Source organism: Eubalaena glacialis, chromosome 13, assembly GCF_028564815.1.
Source record: "Eubalaena glacialis isolate mEubGla1 chromosome 13, mEubGla1.1.hap2.+ XY, whole genome shotgun sequence".
In the NCBI taxonomy this organism is placed as follows: domain Eukaryota; kingdom Metazoa; phylum Chordata; class Mammalia; order Artiodactyla; family Balaenidae; genus Eubalaena; species Eubalaena glacialis.
In genome coordinates this window covers 78191778-78211431 of record NC_083728.1, presented here as the reverse complement: position 1 = coordinate 78211431, position 19654 = coordinate 78191778, and the positions used below count along the sequence as shown (strand labels likewise).

At 57.3% G+C, this 19654-nt stretch overlaps 4 protein-coding genes across 8 annotated transcripts; 3 read left to right on the top strand and 1 right to left on the bottom strand.

Annotated features, from left to right (window-relative positions):
- The first annotated feature begins 3591 nt into the window (after nt 1-3591).
- CORO1A (coronin 1A) lies at nt 3592-9073 on the top strand. The gene is made up of 11 exons (XM_061207760.1): nt 3592-3689; nt 5279-5477; nt 6633-6755; nt 6846-6975; nt 7062-7246; nt 7394-7513; nt 7713-7817; nt 7931-8076; nt 8192-8249; nt 8343-8558; nt 8860-9073. The coding sequence occupies exons 2-11, from the start codon at nt 5280-5282 to the stop codon at nt 8962-8964; spliced, it is 1386 nt and encodes a 461-aa protein (XP_061063743.1). The 5' UTR covers nt 3592-3689; nt 5279; the 3' UTR covers nt 8965-9073.
- A 2385-nt stretch (nt 9074-11458) lies between these two features.
- BOLA2B (bolA family member 2B) lies at nt 11459-16546 on the bottom strand. Its single transcript, XM_061209236.1, has 6 exons — nt 16340-16546; nt 13625-13844; nt 13133-13380; nt 12087-12791; nt 11898-11995; nt 11459-11602 (listed from the first exon to the last, which is right to left on the bottom strand). Exons 4-6 carry the CDS (start codon nt 12147-12149, stop codon nt 11503-11505), a joined length of 261 nt encoding a protein of 86 aa, XP_061065219.1. The 5' UTR covers nt 12150-12791; nt 13133-13380; nt 13625-13844; nt 16340-16546; the 3' UTR covers nt 11459-11502.
- Nucleotides 12309-15258, top strand: SLX1A (SLX1 homolog A, structure-specific endonuclease subunit). Of its 2 annotated transcripts, XM_061209234.1 has the most exons (6): nt 12310-12794; nt 13335-13386; nt 13479-13808; nt 14671-14798; nt 14960-15047; nt 15129-15258. In XM_061209234.1, the coding sequence occupies exons 1-6, from the start codon at nt 12607-12609 to the stop codon at nt 15156-15158; spliced, it is 816 nt and encodes a 271-aa protein (XP_061065217.1). In that variant the 5' UTR covers nt 12310-12606; the 3' UTR covers nt 15159-15258. The 2 variants fall into 2 exon arrangements, with proteins under 2 accessions (XP_061065218.1, XP_061065217.1); XM_061209235.1 differs by lacking the exon at nt 13479-13808 and having other exon boundaries at nt 12309-12794.
- Nucleotides 15779-19588, top strand: LOC133103715 (sulfotransferase 1A1). 4 transcript variants are annotated; one of them, XM_061209231.1, is made up of 9 exons: nt 15779-15940; nt 16283-16402; nt 17172-17355; nt 17462-17587; nt 17677-17774; nt 18283-18409; nt 18512-18606; nt 19102-19282; nt 19387-19588. In XM_061209231.1, the coding sequence occupies exons 3-9, from the start codon at nt 17208-17210 to the stop codon at nt 19575-19577; spliced, it is 966 nt and encodes a 321-aa protein (XP_061065214.1). In that variant the 5' UTR covers nt 15779-15940; nt 16283-16402; nt 17172-17207; the 3' UTR covers nt 19578-19588. The 4 variants fall into 4 exon arrangements, with proteins under 4 accessions (XP_061065214.1, XP_061065212.1, XP_061065215.1 ...); XM_061209229.1 differs by having other exon boundaries at nt 16260-16402; XM_061209232.1 differs by having other exon boundaries at nt 15821-15940; nt 16260-16402; nt 19417-19588.
- The last annotated feature ends 66 nt before the right edge of the window (nt 19589-19654 follow it).

Sequence of the window (19654 nt, the reverse complement as noted above, 5' to 3'; positions counted from 1 at the left end):
TTAAAAATTAAAAAAAAAAAGAAATTATTGCTAAACATTTTAGGTATAATTATGTATTACATAGTGGTATTGTGCTTGGGTAAAATAAAAATCTTTATCTGACATACAATAGCATGGATTAATTTCAAAACATTATGCTGAATGAAAAAAGCCAGACGCATACTGTATGATTTCATTTGTATGGAACATTCTAGAACAGGCAAAACTAATCTATACTGACAGAAAGCAGATCAGTGGTTGCCGAGGTCTGAGGGTGGAAATTGATTGTAGAAGCGTGTGAACTTTTAGGAGTGATGGAAATATTTTCTATCTTGATTATGGTGGTAATTACATGGGTATATACATTTGTCAAAACTAATTGAACCATGCACTTAAACTGAGTGTGTTATATTGTATGGGAATAAAGATGTATTTTATTGTATGTAAATAAAGTTGATTTTTGAAAGGAAATAAAATAAAATAAGGTTACAACTAGAATGAGAAGAATCCATTCAAAATAGCCACAAAACTATAATACACCTATTGGGGGGAGAAATTTAATGATATACTAGACCTTTATAGAGAAAATTATAAAATCATATTAAGGGACATAAAAGAAGACATAAATATATGGAGAAATACACTATATTCATGGATGGAAGTCTTAATATCCTTCTCAAATTAATCTATAAAGTTAATGCAATTTTATTAAAAACTCTAAGAGTTTAAAAGTCTTCATCTGTTGGAAATAAATGCAGAAGTACTTAAGTTGAAATGCTATGATGTCTTGGATTTCTTTTAATAGATGCCAAGAAAATAATGTGGAAGAAGGAATGAACGAGTATTGGCCATGTGTTGGTACTTGTTGAAGCTGGGTGACGGGTACACACTCTAATGTAAGTGAGCAGTGCTGTGTACCTTTACAGGTGAGGAAACATCACTGCGCTGGGGCAGCAGGAGAACCATGAAGGAAAGGTTCTCTGGGGCTGACTCCATCATGCTCTACAGACCTTTAGGGCAGGACAGACCAGAGGAGGGCTTGTGGGCCTTGCTAAGGAGTTTGAACTTTATCCCGTGCTCAGCGTTTCAGTCCCTCTTTACTGTGTGTATCTGGCACCTTGGAAGGGCCTCCGGTCCTGTCTTCCTCCATGGTGGGTGTACCAGTCAGAACCCTTTCAGCTGTAAATGCCAGAAATCCAACCCAAACGTACTGGCTTATGTGGAAAAAGGAACTTATGAAAGGTTAAGGGACTCAGGCACAGCTTGATCCAGATACTCAAATGATGTCAAGAATATGTCTGTCTTCATATCTTGTGTCTGCAATCCTCTGTGTGGGCTCATTCTGGCTGGCTTTTCCTTCATGGTGTCAAGATGGTCACTAGTAGTCCTGGGCTTACAGCCTTTTAGCTTACTAACCCCCAGTGGAAAGAGGGCTCTTTTTCCTAGCAGCTCCAGTGAATCTGCTTCTGCATGCATAGATTTGATTTAAGTGTCCACCCCTGAACCAATCAAAAAAGGTAGCTTTGACTGGGGAAATGTGGACCGTGTGCCTACCCTCGACACCCTCTCAAACCTCAAGGATTGCCAGTGCATAAAGGCTGGTTTCTTCAAGGAAAACCCAGATGCAGCCTCCAGTAAAGAGGGGATGGTAAGATGCTGGTCCAGTGGCACCTGGCAGGAACACCCTCCCAACACCCCTCACAGGAAGGATCAGCCTCATCTTAATCACATGAAGAGCCGCATGGCAGGGCCCTTCAGCACCCACTACTGAACTAACGCTCACTCCTGTTTTGCTGGGACAGCTGCCGCCTCGCAACCTCCACTACCAGTCTCGCGTCTGTGTCCCCCGCCCCACAGCAGACCAGCTGGAATGAGAAAGTAGCCTCTGCGCATCCCCACCTTTCCCTCTCCATGCCTGTCAGGCTCTGCCTCAGGGGGCATGGTTTTCAGGCCCCTCACAACGTGCTTGTCCTCTGCCTGGAAATGAGGTGCCCCAGGACTGAAGGTCATGGGTGCCTCAGTTTCCTCTCTTTACATTGGAGGTGGTACCTGCCCCCTGGGTATGTTGTGAGGATTAAGTGAGTGCAGCGTATTTATAGTGTTAGAGCAGCGCCCAGCGCACAGTAGGTGCTCAGTAAATCCCAGCCGTTATTCTCCTCACTTCCGCTGCAGACTATACAACACAATCCCTGCCCATCCCCGTCCAGTCCAGTCCAGTAGCAGGCTCTCAGGTGAAATACAACACAGAGGTTCTTACAGTTGAATGCTTGAATGGAATAAAAGTGTGTAGGACACTTTTATAACCACTCAAGCCTCATAACTGTGAGCTGGACAGGACATATCATATTTAGCCTCCATTTACAGATGAAGAAACTGAGGTTTAGACCTCTTGCCCAAGATCACGCAGCCAAGCTGTGGTGGAGGCAGGATTTGAACCAGGGGCTGAAGGATCACATCGTTGGGACTTTGCTCAGGCTGCCCCTCTGCTGACAAGACCTCCTCTGGTCACGCCTGTTGGCTCCTTCTCAACCTTTCAGGTTCAGTCCCAATACTCTAAACAGTAACAGTGGTGAGAGGTAACATTTATTAAGCACCTGCTACACTTTGGATGAGGTGCAGAAGGCTTTCTGTTCCAATAAAGTCAGGAGGTAGGTATGACGCTGTTACAGAAAGAGAAACTGAGGCTGATAGAGGTTAAGGAACCTGCCCAACGTCACTCCGTAGGTGTGACGGCCGGGAGTCAAACTCATAAAGCAGTCTGATTCTAGAGCGGGCCTTTCCGCGTTGCTGCCTCCGAGACTCTGACCCCAAGGATGGGAACGAACTCCTTCCTCTTGAGTCTGAAGTCTGGGCTTCGGCCTCTACTTAGCTCTTGGAGCTGTTATTTATGCCTCTCCTTTCAGTAGGCTGAGAGCTCTTTGGGGCAGGAACTCGACTCTGACCTTTTCACTTCCGTAGCCCCTGCACAAAGAGGCTCTCCATAACACCAAATTATTTCATTCGCCCCTGTGAGGCAGGCAGAGGTGCTCCTAGGTGAGGACAGACCCAGAGAGGTTAAGTGACTCTCCCAAGGCCACCTGCTTGTAAATGTAGGAGCCTGGAGAGGCCCCAGGCTTCCTCGGTGCAGGTGGGTGCAGGGTTCTCCCTCCTCCTTGTCCCCCCCGCCTTCCTGTTCCCTGAGCGTCGTCGGTGGGGGAAGAGATGGCAGCATAGCCTTAGCTGGGCGGGGGGGCTGTACCAAGGACCGCTTGGGGGGACTGATGGGCCCTTTTATGAATGCCAGGCGAAGGATGGCGAGTAGGCTGGGGGTGGGCTGAAGGAGGGAAGAAGGAACGGGTATTTTTTGCATTTTGACATTAAAAAGTGCAGATCAGATTGTCAGCGACTGGCCAGCAGCATCTGTTTTGGTTTGGAATTGGCAGCTAAGGCGCTGAGCTTCTCCGCGGAGGGAGGGGAGGGGAGGGGAGGGGAGTGGAGGCTGCGGGCTGGTGGGGCGAGGCGGCGCCTCTGCGGAGGGAAGGGCTCTCCCCTTTAAGAGCTCCGCCCAAAGGGGCGCTGCCACCCCTAAGGAGGCGGGCGCCGCCGCTTCTCATTCATTGTCTTGACAAGAGCATCCTCAGCCGGCAGTCGCAGGCTCCTCCAGCTCCTTCCTCCTCCTCCTCCTCCTCTCCCTCCTCCGTTTGGGGGGGTCACTCATCTCTCAGCAGCAGGTAAGGCTGGAGCCCGGGGACGGGACTCGGCATCGCTGCCCTGGGCCACCTGTGGGGCAGGCGGGAGCCTGGCAGAAGCCCTCCGCGGCGGCCGACAGACTGGCAGAGCGAGCTGGCTCTGAGGCGGGGACAGAGCCCGTTCACGCCCCGCGTGGCGGGACTCGCCTGGGGTGTGGGTGCGCGGAGGAGGGTCCGTCTGCGTGTCTGAGAGCTCCGGGAGCGGGCGAGGGTGAGGGACCACCGCAGCCAAGATGGAGGTGGGGGAGCCCGGGGGTCAGGACACGCGCCGACCGGACTCTCCCCAGAATGGGAGTCTTTGGGGTGGCAGTGGGGGGCAGGGTGGGGTGAGCCCAGCAGCTGCCCTGAGCTTGGAGACAGGAAGGGGTTGAGAGCAAAACAAGAAAAGACCAAGTTCCCCTTTCCGTGGTTTCCGGGCCTGGTACCTGCGGTGGGGAAGGAGGTGGGGTGGGACGATGGCTTCCTGTCTCCCAATCTCCGATTTGCGGCTCCCCTCTCCCCAGACCCAGGCTCCCCACCTGGGATGGGTCCCCTGCCCCCAGACTGCTTCTCCTCACGCAAGCTCCTCACCTGCTTTCCTGGCGGGTGGACCCCGGAGCCTCCCGGAGAGTCACGGGATGGGCGAGGCTGGCTGGAGCCCCCGGTGAGAAGGGCTAGGCCTGAAGTGGGGGCAAAAGGGCGAAGCTGGGGCCGTGGAGGAGAGGCCCTGGAGGGGCCCCCACGGTGAGCTGGAAGGTGATGCTGCTGGCCGCCAGGATGGGGGCCTGGAGCCTGGGGAGCCAGAGGCAGGCCCCTTGGCTTCGCTGTCACCCAGCCCTGGGGGAAAACCATCCTAGCTGGACCTCCGAGAAGTGAGCGCCGGCCTCTCCCTTCGTGTGGATAGTCCCACTGGGGGTGGAGAAGGCACTAAAGGGCACCTGCTTAAGCAGAGGCGAGAAGCAGAGGTGCATGGAGGAGGAGATGCTGGGACCCGAGCCATCCGCTTGTTTCTAGTGCCCAGAGACCTGCTGGGGAAGCCCTCCTGCCACTGCGGACATGCCTCCCAGGCAAACCCACACGCCTCTTCCCTCAGCATGTCCAACCCTGGGCCTGGAGGCGGGGAGGGCCCCTGCCTTTAGGCAGCTTCTCATGTGGGTGTGAGGGTGTGAGGTCTGGACACTGAGGCTGAGAGAACCCTCCCTCCAAGCTGTTGCACTGAGGCCCCGGGAGTGTGACCCGTCAGAGAAGAAGGGCTCTGTGCCCGTCAGCCATTCTGTGGTCAAATCGGCACTAGGTGCTACCCCACATCAGGCTCTGCTGGGGAGGCTGAGGGTACAGAAGCCAGGCCTGGGGCGGGTTGAGAAGCTGGGCCTTGCAGGTTAGCCAGGGGTGAGGAGGTGTGGGCAAGGCGAGTGTGAGCGTAGCAGGATGTCAGTTACAGAGGAGAGCGGCAAGGGGCCGGGGAGACATGCTGGGGAAGTTAGCTGAGACCATGACTGCCAGGCTGAGGGCTGTCCTGGGGGAGATGGGGGCCACTGTAAGGTCAGAGTTGACCTGAAGGGAGAAAAGTCCTCCACCTGTGTGCCTTCCAGGATGAGCCGGCAGGTGGTCCGTTCCAGCAAGTTCCGCCACGTGTTTGGACAGCCGGCCAAGGCTGACCAGTGCTATGAGGACGTGCGCGTCTCACAGAACACCTGGGACAGTGGCTTCTGCTCTGTCAACCCCAAGTTCGTGGCCCTGATCTGTGAGGCCAGCGGGGGAGGGGCCTTCCTGGTGCTGCCCCTGGGCAAGGTGAGCTCCTGGAGCCCTGGGGGGGCCTCTGGTCATCTAGTGGCCCTCTGGGGGTCCTGATGAGGTGATTGACTATCCCCAAGCCTTCCCAGGCCACAGTGTGCTCGTCTGTAAAATTGAGCTGGGCCAGATGAACCTTATGCTTCCTTCAGCTCCTACATGCAGTGGTTGGATGGAAGCTAAAGCTCAGGGGGGAGATGACACGGGAAGGGACATACAGTGAGTCCTGCAGACCCGGGGCCAGGCCTCCCAATTCTCAGCCTGGACCTTTCTCTCCTCGGGAGCACGAAGAGGGCTGGGATGGAGTCTGGGCAGGCCCAGCAGTGCTCTTAGGGTTTGGAGGGACCTTTCTGAGCCCTTGGGAACCCAGCAAGCTCTGGCTCCCAGCTCACAGGCAGGGGTGATGTAAGAGACCCTCTCCGCTCCCCCAACCCGGCCTCCGTCAGATCTCGCCTCCCCGGCCCTGTTGTCTGCTGACCCCACCCCCAGCACACTCCTGTGCTCTTGGGTGGTGAGACAGGAAGGGGAGACAGGCCCTCAGTTGTTACCTTAAAAGGGCCGATGGAAACAAGAGAAGAGGAAGTGGTTGTCGGGGTGAGAGCTGGGCCCGCTTTTCACACAGGAAGCCCTGCTGCAGCAGCTGTCCCCGGAAGAGCCCATTTCCAAACCTCTGCTCCTGCCGGGGGGCCGGTTATGACAGACTTCCCCATCCCTGTCCTTTTGGAAGGACCCATCCCTACAGCCCCATCATTCACACTTCCCTGGGGAACTCCAGCCCCAGTATAACTACCCCCCGCCAGCCTGTCCCATGCCCAGGGCCCTGGCCTGTCTTCCCATGGGAGCCTCACCTGGGGAAGCTGGGGTGGGAGTACCGGGCCGCGGGGCATGGATGAGAAACTGAGCTAGAGATGGCAGGAACTTGGCAAGGCTCTGACAGCAAGGCAGGACCAGCCCCGTGTGCCCATCCTGCGCTACTGAGTTGCCCAGACAACTCTGGGGCTGGGGCAGAGGCCCAAACCCTCCCACCCCAGGCCCCGCTCTGCCTCCCAGGGACCTCACAGCTTTTCTCTCCGTGCCTCGTGGAGGGGAGTGGGGAGGTTGGATTGGGTTTGGAGGGCAAAAGCACCTCCCTCAGAGGCCCTGCTGTGCCTCTAGACTGGACGTGTGGACAAGAACGCGCCCACGGTCTGTGGCCACACGGCCCCGGTGCTGGACATCGCCTGGTGCCCGCACAATGATAATGTCATCGCCAGTGGCTCCGAGGACTGCACAGTCATGGTGAGTGTGGGGACACACGGGCCAGGAGGGGGCTCCAGCACTGGAGCTGACATTTGGAGCCCCCAAGACTCACTCGCCGCTTCTCTGCAGGTGTGGGAGATCCCTGATGGGGGCCTGATGCTGCCCCTGCGGGAGCCTGTCGTCACCCTGGAGGGCCACACCAAGCGCGTGGGCATTGTGGCCTGGCACCCCACGGCCCAGAATGTGCTGCTCAGTGCAGGTGCCCGGGGGAGAAGCAGGGAGGGCTGGTCCCCTGACAGCGAGGGTGGGAGGCTCATGGCTTCTGACACTGGGGGCATCGCCCAGGTTGCGACAATGTGATCCTGGTGTGGGACGTGGGCACGGGGGCGGCGGTGCTGACGCTGGGCTCGGATGTGCACCCGGACACAATCTACAGCGTGGACTGGAGCCGAGATGGCGCCCTCATCTGTACCTCCTGCCGCGACAAGCGATTCCGCATCATTGAGCCCCGCAAAGGCACCATTGTAGCTGTGAGTTGCCTTGACCCTTGACCCTGAGAGCTTTGCCCCTCCTACCCACCACCAACCAGGCCCCTAGATGCTACCCTCTCCCAGCTGGGACCTGGCCCTTAGGGGATGCGTGCGGATGCCTGACCAGTCCCCTCCCTTTCCTTCCAGGAGAAGGACCGTCCCCACGAGGGCACCCGGCCTGTGCGTGCCGTGTTTGTGTCAGATGGAAAGATCCTGACCACAGGTTTCAGCCGCATGAGTGAGCGGCAGGTGGCGCTGTGGGACACGGTGAGTGCCTGGCGGGGAACAGGCTTCGTCCCAGCCCTGCCAAGTGTCTGGCTGGAAGGCCATGGCCTCAGTTTACCCACCGTGAGATGGGGTTTTCCGCTGGTTGGTCTATGAGCCCCCCACCCCACTCCTGCATCACTGGACCACACCTGGGCCTGACATGGCCCAGCTCATTATAACCCCCTGCCCGTCTCTACAGAAGCACCTGGAGGAGCCGCTGTCCCTGCAGGAACTGGACACGAGCAGCGGTGTCCTGCTGCCCTTCTTTGACCCCGACACCAACATTGTCTACCTCTGTGGCAAGGTGGCCCAGTTGGGCAGGGGGTCGGGGGAGCGAGGTGGGCAGGGAGACTGGGAAGGGACCACGGCTGGAGGCATCTGCCTATGTTGATTCTCCCTTGCATCCACCACCTGCAGGGTGACAGCTCTATCCGGTACTTCGAGATCACTTCCGAGGCCCCATTCCTGCACTATCTCTCCATGTTCAGTTCCAAGGAGTCCCAGCGTGGCATGGGCTACATGCCCAAACGTGGTCTGGAGGTGAACAAGTGTGAGATTGCCAGGTAACTGCCCCTGTCCCTGACCTGAGTATGCTCCTTGGGCAGTGCCAACCACATGCCGAGCTTCAGCCCCAGCCCAGCCATGCTGTGGGTGCTGATCGCCTTCCTGTTTCCACAGATTCTACAAGCTGCATGAGCGGAGGTGTGAGCCCATCGCCATGACGGTGCCTAGAAAGGTGATGCTCCAGCGTCCCTCCCCGGGCTCTCGGAATGGCGGGTGGTGGTGTGGCCCAAGCACTTTCTTAACCAGCCTTGGCCTTGCCCCACAGTCGGACCTGTTCCAGGAGGACCTGTACCCGCCCACTGCAGGGCCTGACGCTGCCCTCACAGCTGAGGAGTGGCTAGGGGGTCGGGATGCCGGGCCCCTCCTCATTTCCCTCAAGGATGGCTACGTGCCCTCAAAGAGCCGGGAGCTGAGGATCAACCGGGGCCTGGACACTGGGCGCAAGAGGATGGCACCTGAGGCCAGTGGCGCTCCCAGTTCGGTGAGAGGCAGATGGGAGCCCGGGAATCAGGACAGGAAGATGGGGTAGGGCAGGGGCTGCTACTGATGTGGTCATTGACCCAGTGGAAAGAGGCTGGCATTTGGGGCAGCCCAAACTCACAATGTTGGGGATCCTTTGGCGGCTGGGAGTGGATAATCCTGAGGCCTCAGAAAACAGGTTTCAGGCTTATAGGCCTGCAGCTCTCTGGCTGAGAGACAGAAGGGCCCAAGCCCTGGGGCTCTTGGGAGGATGCCTAGTGGCCAGGGAGGAGCTGGGCCTGATGTAGCCCTGGATCCCCCAGGATGCCGTATCCCGGTTGGAGGAAGAGATGAGGAAGCTCCAGGCCACGGTGCAGGAGCTACAGAAGCGCCTGGATAGGCTGGAGGAGACAGTCCAGGCCAAGTAGAGGACCACCGGCTGAGGCCAACGGCATCGCCTCCCTCCCTTCCACTCCCACTCCTCAGGCCACAATGGCAGATAAGAAAATACTAATAAAATGGCTTTATTTTCTGGTACCTCTCAGACTCCAGTGACTGGTCACCAGATGCTGGGTCTCCTGAACTGACCTGCGCTTGAGCTTCCCCCTCCATAGCCTTGATGAGCTTGACCCATAGCAGGGGCGGGCTGGGGAGATGCCTCAGAATGCCCTAGACCACAGACAGGAACAGGCCTTTGCGGGTGGGAGCCATCCTGTGCTGCTGTGGGTTGGAAGCCTGCTCTGTTTTCCAGCTGGTAGGTCGGAGCTGCTCAGGGCTCTAGCCTGGAGCCTCGTTCATTCCCACGTTTACCCCAAATCTGCCTTTGCTGGTCAACCCCAACATCAGCTTGCATGCAGCTGTCCTGACACTGCTGCTTGCTTGTGGGGAAAATGAAGCAACCAGCACTTGCATGACATCTTTCAAACTGTAAGCCCAAAGGATCAAAATAAGGGGTCCTTTTGTAAGAAGAAAGCTTAGAATCAAAGCAATAGGCCCTGACCCTAGTTTACAAGTGAGGAAACTGAGGCTGAGAGCAGGAGCGGGGCTTGCTGAAGGACAGATCCCGAGTCAAGATGCAAGTCTCCCCTTCTAGTTCAGAGCCTTCCCTGCACGGCGTGGCTGCCTCTTGAGCCCTGTCTGTGGCTTCCACCTGGGTCTGGCCTCAATCTGTCAAGCCCTATCAAGGGGGGACTTGGAAATGGGTTTCCGATGGCCAACTTAGCAGGTGATCCCCCCTGAGCTGGGACACAGGACTATTGGGGATGGGTGTCCCGGCCACAGCAGGGCTTTGTTCATCCACATAGGGACCACAGCAAGGACTAAATGTCCCCTTTGAACCCCCATTCCCCTTTGGCATGCCGTACAAATGTCCATGTCTGCCCATTTGGGTCTCAATCTCTATGCAAGCCATGTGACCCTGGGCAAGTCACTTCTCTCCAGGCCTCAGTTGCTCATCTATAGAATGGGGAGGGATTCCACCACAGCTCTGTGAACCCAGGGGGTGGATCCAGTCAGGGGTGTGGTACAGAGAGAAGGAGACCATCTGAAGCCTGGGCCTCAGCCTCCCACACAAAGGGATGATGGGCCCTCCTGGTGAAGCAGACTTGTGGGTAGTCACTAGTTCTCCTGGCCCAGGGAAACGGACAAAAGTTCAGGGAAGGATCCCTGGAACTCAGAAGGGTTAGCCCCTACTCACCATGATTTCCAGCTTCCTCTGAGAGAAACAAGAGAGGGAGATGGGGGTGGGGGGTGGCAGTAATTTAGGGGCCAAGAAACTGGCCTTGAAAACAGGAGAGCAGGATGGGTGGGATGGTTGAAATCTGCAATTTCTCACCCCCAAAGAGCTCTGGCCCCAATTAGCACACTTTCTATTCCTTCTGGGTCTCAGGGCCCTCATCTATGCAAGGCCTAACCAACCCTGGCACCTGTGTCGACTCTAGGGCATCACATGCCCCAATTCTGTGGCTCTGGTTGGCCTTACTTTCCTGCTGTAACCCCATCCCTATGCCCATCCCACCCCTCCATTCCTGAAAAACCTCACCAGCTCTCCAGGGGCAGCTGTGGCCACATCAAGCCCAGGGCCAAAGGGTCACTGGACCTTCTCCAGGGGCCAGAAAACACTAGCATTCCAGGTGTTGGGAAGCCCCTGCTGGGGTACCAGGTCCCTGAGGCTGTGAAGGGCTTGGGGAACCAACAGGGGAAGTGTGAAATCTTCTATAATGCCTCTGACATTGGGATGATATTAGGGAGAGGGAGAGGTTTGTTAAATTGCCCAGGGCCCTGAAACCCTGAGCACTTCTCATCTATGCATCTTGAAGGAGGACAGAGCAGGAACCCCCAGCAATGGTCAATGAATGCGTGGGTCGGGTGGGTAGTGGCCGTACCCCTAGGGGGTCCACCAAGGATTACAAAGAAGACCTGTGAGGCCCACCCTGGAAGGGACTTTAAGAACTGAACTTTCTGGCTTCCCTGGTGGCACAGTGGTTGAGAGTCTGCCTGCCAATGCAGGGGACGCGGGTTTGAGCCCTGGTCTGGGAAGATCCCACATGCCGCGGAGCAACTAGGCCCGTGAGCCACAACTACTGAGCCTGCGCGTCTGGAGCCTGTGCTCCACAACAAGAGAGGCCGCGACAGTGAGAGGCCCGCGCACCGCGATGAAGAGTGGCCCCCGCTTGCCGCAACTGAAGAAAGCCCTCGCAAAGAAATGAAGACCCAACACAGCCAAAAATAAATAAATAAATAAATAAATAAATAAAAGAACTGAACTTTCACTTTATAAGTGGGGACACAAAGGCCTCTGTGTGGAGAGGGACTTGCCCAAAGTAAAACAATGGAGAGTGGAGGGCAGGGAGAAGCCAGGCCCTAGACTCGGCCTCTGCACACCTCCCACCCTCCTACACACAACACACACTGACACAGAAGCTGGGCCTGACTCATAATTTAATAGATGTGCAGGTCCGGGTTCCTTATTTCTGCTGCTCACGGGTCCACTGCTCTGGAGTCAGGGTTTTCTGCTCAAAGGCATGGATGTGCAGGAGCTCTTCTGCTAGGCAAGTGTTCACAAGCCTGAGAGAGAGATGGGGTTAGAAAACGGCAGGCTGGGGCCTGGGTCGCAGACCCCGAAGCTAGGGTGAGCCGGGAGACTGGAGGTGTCCCCCAGGTCGTAGTCCCCGGAACCTGGCAACAAGAGAGAGGGCTAAAGTCTCAATATTTGAAGCAGAGGCCATGAAGGCGGGATCGCTGGGGTCGTGGTCTGCGGTGCTGGGCCGCATTGGTGGGGGTGAGTTAGGTTTCGGGGAGCGGCCGGGGATGTGGTCCTGGAGCTGGGGCCGCGCTGAGTGAGGCGTTCCTGGGGTCTCACCGGTGTCTCTGAAGCAGCGGCTTCCCCTCGAACTTGGCCGACACCACGAGGACTCGGAAGCTGGACGCGCAACGATTGGGAGTCGTGTCCTCCACTTCCTATGGGGCAGAATGAGGTGGATGGTACCAAGCCCGCCCCTCAGGAGCCCTGTTTCCCTCGCTGGGCGAGTGTCCAGGCCGCTCAACTCACCACGTGTTCCGCCTCCAGGTCCCGCTGCAGCTTCTCCCGGAGGTACTCCGCGCTGAGTTCCATTGTGGCAGCCCAACGGGGGCGACAGCCCAGCGGGGACAGAACCCCGGCTCGGACCCCTGCCACACTGCTTCCGCCCTTACTAGCGCCACTTCCGTTGAGGCCTCTACTTCCGCCCTTACTAAGGCGTCAGTAAACACAGTACTTCCGCCCTCTTGCAAGCCCAGTTTTCCAACAGTCTCCGGTTTCTGCACCTACCATCAGTCAGCCAATCAGAGTCTGCATAAGGCCCCTGCGGACGCTAATCGGTACCCGCCGCCTGCACAGCAGCCCGGGTTCTGTGCCCCGGTTTGGACACCCTAGCTCCAGCTAGGAGAGGGTGCACGAGCCTGCATTGCTGTGGCCTCTAGGGTACCTCGGGATTGCCCCCAAGCGCTTTTTCCGAGACAAGCATCTTGCGGCCCTGGCAACCCAGCTCTCCCCGGGGTCACAGGCCAGAGCAATCAACCCCCAAGTTCCGATGGGCCCCACAGGGGGCGCGGCGAGGCCCGGGCGCTTCTTCGGCGTCTACCTGCTCTACTGCCTGAACCCTCGGCACCGGGGCCGCGTCTACGTGGGGTTCACGGTCAACCCTGCTCGTCGGGTGCAGCAGCACAACGGGGGCCGCAAAAAAGGCGGGGCCTGGCGGACCAGTGGACGCGGGCCCTGGTAAGAGACGGCAGGTCGCTGTCAGGAGGAGGGCTTCTAAGAGAAGGCCGGAGCCGGCGGAGGGGAGGCCCGCTGAGAGGGGCGGGGCCGGCGTGGGGGCTGAAAAACAGGGCTGCGGGCGGGGTCCTAGTGACGAGGGCGGGACTATCGCGGGGGAGAAGGGGTAGTGGGGAGGCGGAGCCCTGTGAGTCTGGGCTGTGGGTCTCAGAGGAGGGGGTTGGGTGGGAAGGGGACTGATGATCTAGGTTTGGTCCACCGACAGGGGGCTTGGTGAACAAGGCTGGGTTGGAATAGAGAAAGCCTGGAAGGGAGAGGAACTGAGGAGGGCTGTTAAATACCTGTGACTGGAGGCGGGGCCTGAGGTTAGCAGGTGCGAGGGGACATACCCCCATGAAGGGGCAGAGCCTCGTGGGCTAGGCTTGAAGCCGGGTGTGACTCCCCTCTCAGGTAGGACCGGAGGCGCATCATGGCGAGGGGATTCGGTTTGACACGGGGAGGGGCGAGGGGCTCACAGGCCGCGCCCCTCATTCTCTTCCCCAGGGAGATGGTGCTCATCGTACACGGCTTCCCCTCCGCAGTGGCCGCCCTTCGGGTAAGAAAAGAGATGGGGGTGCCGGGAGGACGGGGGATAGGGCTTAGGGCCTTCCCCGGGCAGCCCTAAAGCTCAGTACTCCCCGCCTGCAGTTCGAGTGGGCCTGGCAGCACCCGCAGGCCTCGCGCCGCTTGGCGCACGTGGGTCCGCGCCTGCGCGGTGAGGCCGCCTTCGCCTTCCACCTGCGCGTGCTGGCGCACATGCTGAGCGCGCCGCCCTGGGCGCGCCTCCCGCTCACCTTGCGCTGGCTGCGCGCCGACTTCCGCCAGGATCTCTGCCCGCCGCCGCCGCCTCACGTGCCGCTGGCCTTCGGGCCTCCGCCGCCCCGGGCCTCGGCCCCAAGGCGCCGCGCGGCTGACACCGAGTCCGAGCTGGAGCACGACGCCGAGACCCGCTGCACCCTGTGCGCGCGCGTGCTCCAGGTAAGACTGTCCACCTGGTCTCCCGGTCAGGGCGGTCTAGGGTTCAGAGGACTCAAGATCAAGCTGTTTCTTGAGGGACTGGGCAGCCCATTGACACCCTTTGGCCAGTCTGCCCCCATCTCTAAAATGGGGATCATAGTGCTTGCGGCCATTCCTCAACGCCAGTATCCTCCTTTCAGGGCCTTTGCCCTTTCCCTTTGACTGGAAGGTTCTTCCCTAGACTTTACGTCTTGATAAAATGCCACCTTTCCTCCGTGAGGTCTTCCTTGGCTTTCCATCTGAAATTGCCACTCTTGTACACTTCCCTGGTTTCCTTTAACACTTACCATTGTCTGACATACTGTATATTTTATTTACCTTATTATCAGTTTCTACCCGCCCCCCCCAATTCTAAACTCTGCTGGGGCATTTAGTTCCTTTTCACTACTGTAGAACAGGGTCTAGTGCAGAGCAGGTGGCCAATAAATATTTAATAAATTAATTGAGATGATGAGTCTGGCTTCTACTGAGCCCTCAGTAAATGTAAGTTGAGTTCTTGCCATTCAGAGATTAAGTGACCTGCCTGAGATTGCTCAGCCTTTAAGGAACTCTAGGTCTGGCTGCCCTGCCACGGTGTTATATAATCGCTGCTAACACTCAGAGAAAACTGGCCAGCTTAGTCCCTGTGGGCCAGTATTTTAACGTCTCCGTGCCTCAGTTTCTTCATCTATAAAATACAAATAATGGTATCAGTAGCGCATGTCTCACAAGGTGGTTTTATGTAAAGTCTTGGAACAGTGTGTGGTCCATAGAAATTCCTCACCATCGCTAGCTACGTCATTACTCCCCATTTTCTCTCTTGCCTGCCTGCCACCTCTGACAGGATGAAGAAGACCCCCTGTGTTGCCCCCACCCTGGCTGCTCCCTGAGGGCCCATGTGATCTGCCTGGCAGAGGAGTTCCTGCGGGAGGAGCCAGGGCAGCTTCTGCCCCTAGAGGGCCAATGCCCTGGGTGAGTCCAGCACCCCTACTCCAGCCTGGTTTAGCTCTGGGAAGACGGTGGCCGGTTGTCCAAGTCCAGGCCCGGGGTAGTCCTCATCTTAGCACCCAGGTCCTGGCCTGGAGGAGGCTTGTGATCCTGACTCTATCTCCTACCAACCGCACCCCTGGTAGCTGTAAGAACTCACTGCTGTGGGGAGACCTGATCTGGCTGTGCCGGATGGGCACCGAGGAGGAAGAGGAGGACTCGGAATTAGAAGAGGTGAGAGGTGGCTTGGGCCCCAGCCTCACTACCCCACCCCATCTCCTGGGCTGCCTTTCACCAACCCTCTTGTCTCCACAGGAACACTGGACCGACATGCTGGAGATCTGATCCTCAGCGTCCCCAACCTCTGCCCACTCCTTTTCTGTGCCACACCCTGTGGGTCTGGGCAGTTTTTACTTGAGTACAATAAAAAATCTGAGTTAAGGTACCTTCTGGTGTTTGCTGGGGGGTGGGAGAGTCGGGTAGGAGGCAGAGGCCCTGCCAGTCACTGGGGCCTGAGGAGGACAGAGTGGGGAATGGCCACAGGCCCCAGCACGGACCAGCCTCTGAAGTCACATGGTCCTTTGAGGGCTTGGGAGACTCACACCCTGCACACAGAGCCCACCCACCTCCAGTGCCCAGCTTGACGCTGGACTTTAATCCAGATAGTAAGGACAAAGGCCGAGGAGGAGAGGGGGGATGCTGTCCCCCCATGGGGTCCTGTGGCTCTCTAAGCCCCAACTCCTTCTCATCTCTGTCTGCAGAGCCTTGTTCAAACCCACAGAAAGAAAAACACCTTCTGGGGGCTGTTGTTTTACCAACCATGAGTGAGGCTCCGTGCTGTCCCACGGGAGCCGCCTTCCCACGGGAGCCATGGAGCTGGGGCTCACTCCCAGGGTTATTCGACTTAAGCATTCTGGCTCTTTCCTATCCTTTGCTGCCTCAAAAAGAGCCGGCCCTGCTCGGCTCTGCCCCAAACCCCATGACCCGGCCCACGCACATCCCTCTGGACTGGCCTCGTGGTCAGAGCCAGAAGTTCCTGGAACAATGTTTGGGCTGCTGGGGGCCTGTGGGCTGCCTTCCACCTGAACCCTTGGCCTCTTCAAGACTGGTCGGGAGCCAGCAGGAGGGTGAGTGTCCCACGTTTCCCCTCCACTCCTCTGCCCTTTCTAGACTGGGTCCATTAGGTAAAGCTGTCTTTTGGCCCCCTTTTCAGGGGTGGAGTTTAGAGGGCAGGTCAGGAGCCAGGATTACAGCTCAAAACACCAAAAAACAAAAAAGAAAACTATTGCACCCTTGTGTCTAGTTTCAGTCTTCTATTTTCTACACACTAAACCCACATCTTAGGTTTTCAGGCCAGTCTAAGCTTGATTTCAGCTGGGCACTGAGCAGGGTAGCACAGATGGGCCCTCCCATCCCGAACTTCACCCTTTCCTTACTGGACGACAGCCAAGTCCCAGTGCTGGCTCCAGATCCCTCCCACTTTGGACCTACAAGATCTTCAGCTCAGAGAGCAGTTCTGCACTCACCATACCACACCGTTCTAAGCCACAGCACGCAGACGTCACAAGGCCAAGATCCAGAGAAGTCAGGTGAGAGCGAGGTTGTGGGCCGGCTGGGCTGGATCTCCCTCAGCTTGCGCTGCTGGCTCTTATCCTGTCGCTTGATCTTTCTGGTCCAGCTTCTCACATCCTGCCCTTTCCCCATGGATTGCCCATCTCAATCTACAGCCTGGCCTGAATAATCCCCCTCCTCCTCCTCCCCCTCCCACTTCACTGCTCCCTCTCCTCCCCCTCCTCCAGTGAGTCATCAGTTTTGTCCGTTCACATACCAGACTCTGGCTCCCCAAACAGTTGCTCAATTGGCTGTGTTTTTCTCCAAGCTGGGGAGGGTAGCTGGGCAAGCGGGGTCTCAGGCCCAACTGGCCTTTGGGAGTTTTCCATATGTGAGGGGCCAGGAGGGGAGCTCAAGGAGGGGACGTCAGGGAGGAGCCCACCAGGATTAGGCCCGGAGGCAAAGCAGGAAGAGAAAGCAAGCCGGGGGCTGGCAGGAAGTTCAGACAGGCAGGACCTAGAGTAGGTTTTCTCAAGTGCACAATGGAATCCCCTGGAGAGCTTCCAAAAAACTGCTATCTGGGTCCCATCCCCAGAGAGTGTTTTAATTGGTTTGGGATTTTAAAAGCTCTGCAGGCAAATAAAAATGAGCCTGGGTGTGACCCACTGCGTGAGCACTGGATCTGGCTTTGAATCCCAGCCCCACCACTCACTAGCTCTGTGAGCGTGGGCAAGTGGCTCCCTCAGCCTCAGTTTCCTTACTTTAAAGCAAGAATTCAACAGCTGGTACCATTGTGATATTGTTAAGGGAAGGAAGCTACACTCTCGCCCCTGACGTGGCAGCATGGAGCTGGTCCAGGACACCTCCCGCCCACCACTGGAGTACATGAAGGGGATCCCTCTCATCAAGTACTTTGCAGAGGGACTGGGGCCACTGCAGAGCTTCCAAGCCTGGCCCAATGACCTGCTCATCAGCACCTACCCCAAATCTGGTAGGTGATGAGGGCACCAATGCCTCTCCTGGGCTGCAGTCCCCACCTTGGGCCGGGAGGGGCGTGCCCTCAGCCCTGCTCATCTCCCGTTTCCCTTTCTCTCCAGGCACCACCTGGGTAAGCGAGATCCTGGACCTGATCTACCAGGGTGGCGACCTGGAGAAGTGTCAAAGAGCCCCCATCTTCGTCCGGGTGCCCTTCCTTGAGTTCAGGATCCCTGGGGTTCCCGCAGGTGTGTGGCAGGGTGCTGGGGGCAAGCAGAGCGGACGGAGGTAGGACTCGGGCTCCAGCTCAGCCGACTTTTCCCTACCTACGGCTTAGGTGCTGAGCTTCTGGAAGATACACCAGCCCCACGGCTGATCAAGACACACTTGCCCCTGGCTCTGCTTCCCCCAACCCTGCTGGATCAGAAGGTCAAGGTGAATGGCAGAGGAAGCCAGGGAAGGAGGCTGCTGGGGCCATCCCAACTTTGGCCCTACCTTCTGGGAAGGTCTTAACTTCCTCCAGCCTGGTCTCATCTTAAGGGAGGCGGGGGGCATCTGCCTGATGCTCTAGTGGGGTCAGATAATCTGGTGAAAAGGAGACTCCTCTGTGCAGTCTGGGGCTCACAGGCCCATGGAAGGGGGGCTGGTGGAAATCCAGCATGCCTTATTCCAAATTCAGGCAGAGTGGCATTGAGGGGATTAGATTAGTATAAAATACGGTTTCAGGGACCAGCCCAGAGTTCGGCATCAGAGCAGGGTTCAAGCCCTAACTCAGTCTCGCCCACACCATGGGACTGCAAGCGAGTCAGCCTCTAGACCTGTTTCTCCCTCGGCCGAACTGAGAGAACCTCCCTGGCAAGGATGCTGTGAAGGGTGGGACACCTAGTGCCCGGTGTGCTGTGTGGTGATGGTGCTGGGGTGGGGGGGTCATCTGCCCCTCCAGGTGGTCTACGTTGCCCGCAATGCAAAGGATGTGGCCGTCTCCTATTACCACTTCTACCGCATGGCCAAGGTGCACCCTGACCCTGGCACCTGGGACAGCTTCCTGGAGAAGTTCATGGCTGGGGAAGGTGGGGCTGACTCTGGAGGAAGGAAAGGGGTGGGGTGGAGCTGAGGGGCACCAGCTACAACTTATGCCAACCTGTGTCCATGCCCCCTGCCCTTTTCCCCAGTGTCCTACGGGTCCTGGTACCAGCACGTGCAGGAGTGGTGGGAGCTGAGTCACACCCACCCTGTTCTCTACCTTTTCTATGAGGACATAAAGCAGGTGAGACCACCTGCTTCTGCCTCCCTCCATGTCACACGCAGAGAGGCAGGAACCTCACAGCGACCTGCCAAGGCCCTCTCAGCCCCCCTCCCCTATGACAGCCCACAGCCCAGTCCCCCTGGATCCCCTCCGCAGGACTGAGCAGCAGTGCCCCCTTGCAGCAGCGCCCTGTATAGCTCTCATCTAGCACTCGAGTCAGCAACACGTGCACTCATCCATCAGCTAGTTACTGCTGTTGCTTCTCCTGGGGCCACGGTTATGAAAGAGGACTGTCCCTCCTCTCATCCAACAGGAACCAGACATCTGTAATAAAGGATCACAAGGCAGAAGGGAATCAAACCTGCCCTAGGGAAAGAGGACCAGAGAGTCAAGGAACAGGGTCTGAGGTCTCTAAGCAGAAGTGGCCAGATCCCCACAGGGTTAGAAAGGGGCCTCCCTTCTGTTTGCTCAGCAAGCAATCCAAACCTCCACTGAGGAGACCCTCTGCTGCTCCAGAACCCCAAAAGGGAGATTCAGAAGATCCTGGAGTTTGTGGGGCGCTCCCTGCCAGAGGAGACCGTGGATCACATCGTCCAGCACACGTCTTTCAAGGAGATGAAGAAGAACCCCATGACCAACTACAGCACCATACCCATCAAAGTCATGGACCACAGCATCTCTGCCTTCATGAGGAAAGGTGAGAGCCGCCCCAGGGAGCGGGAGCGGGCGCGGGCATCTGGGGAGAGAGTGGGGGAGCAGCAGCTAGAGCCGCCCTTCAGCCACTCAGGGCCTCCCCTGCAGCGGGGACCTCCCTCCTTTCGTCTCTCCCAGGCCTCACTGGGGACTGGAAATCCACCTTCACTGTGGCCCAGAATGAGCGCTTTGAAGCCGACTATGCCGCGAAGATGGCAGGCTGCAACCTCCACTTCCGCTGGGAGCTGAGTGGTGCTCATCAGGGTGAGCGTGAAACAAGCCTCAACAATAAAATCTGATGTGTGTTAAACAGAGCCTCTGCTGGAAGCAAAGGGCAAACCTGAGCTAAAAGGGTAAATGCCCATTGGGACCAAAT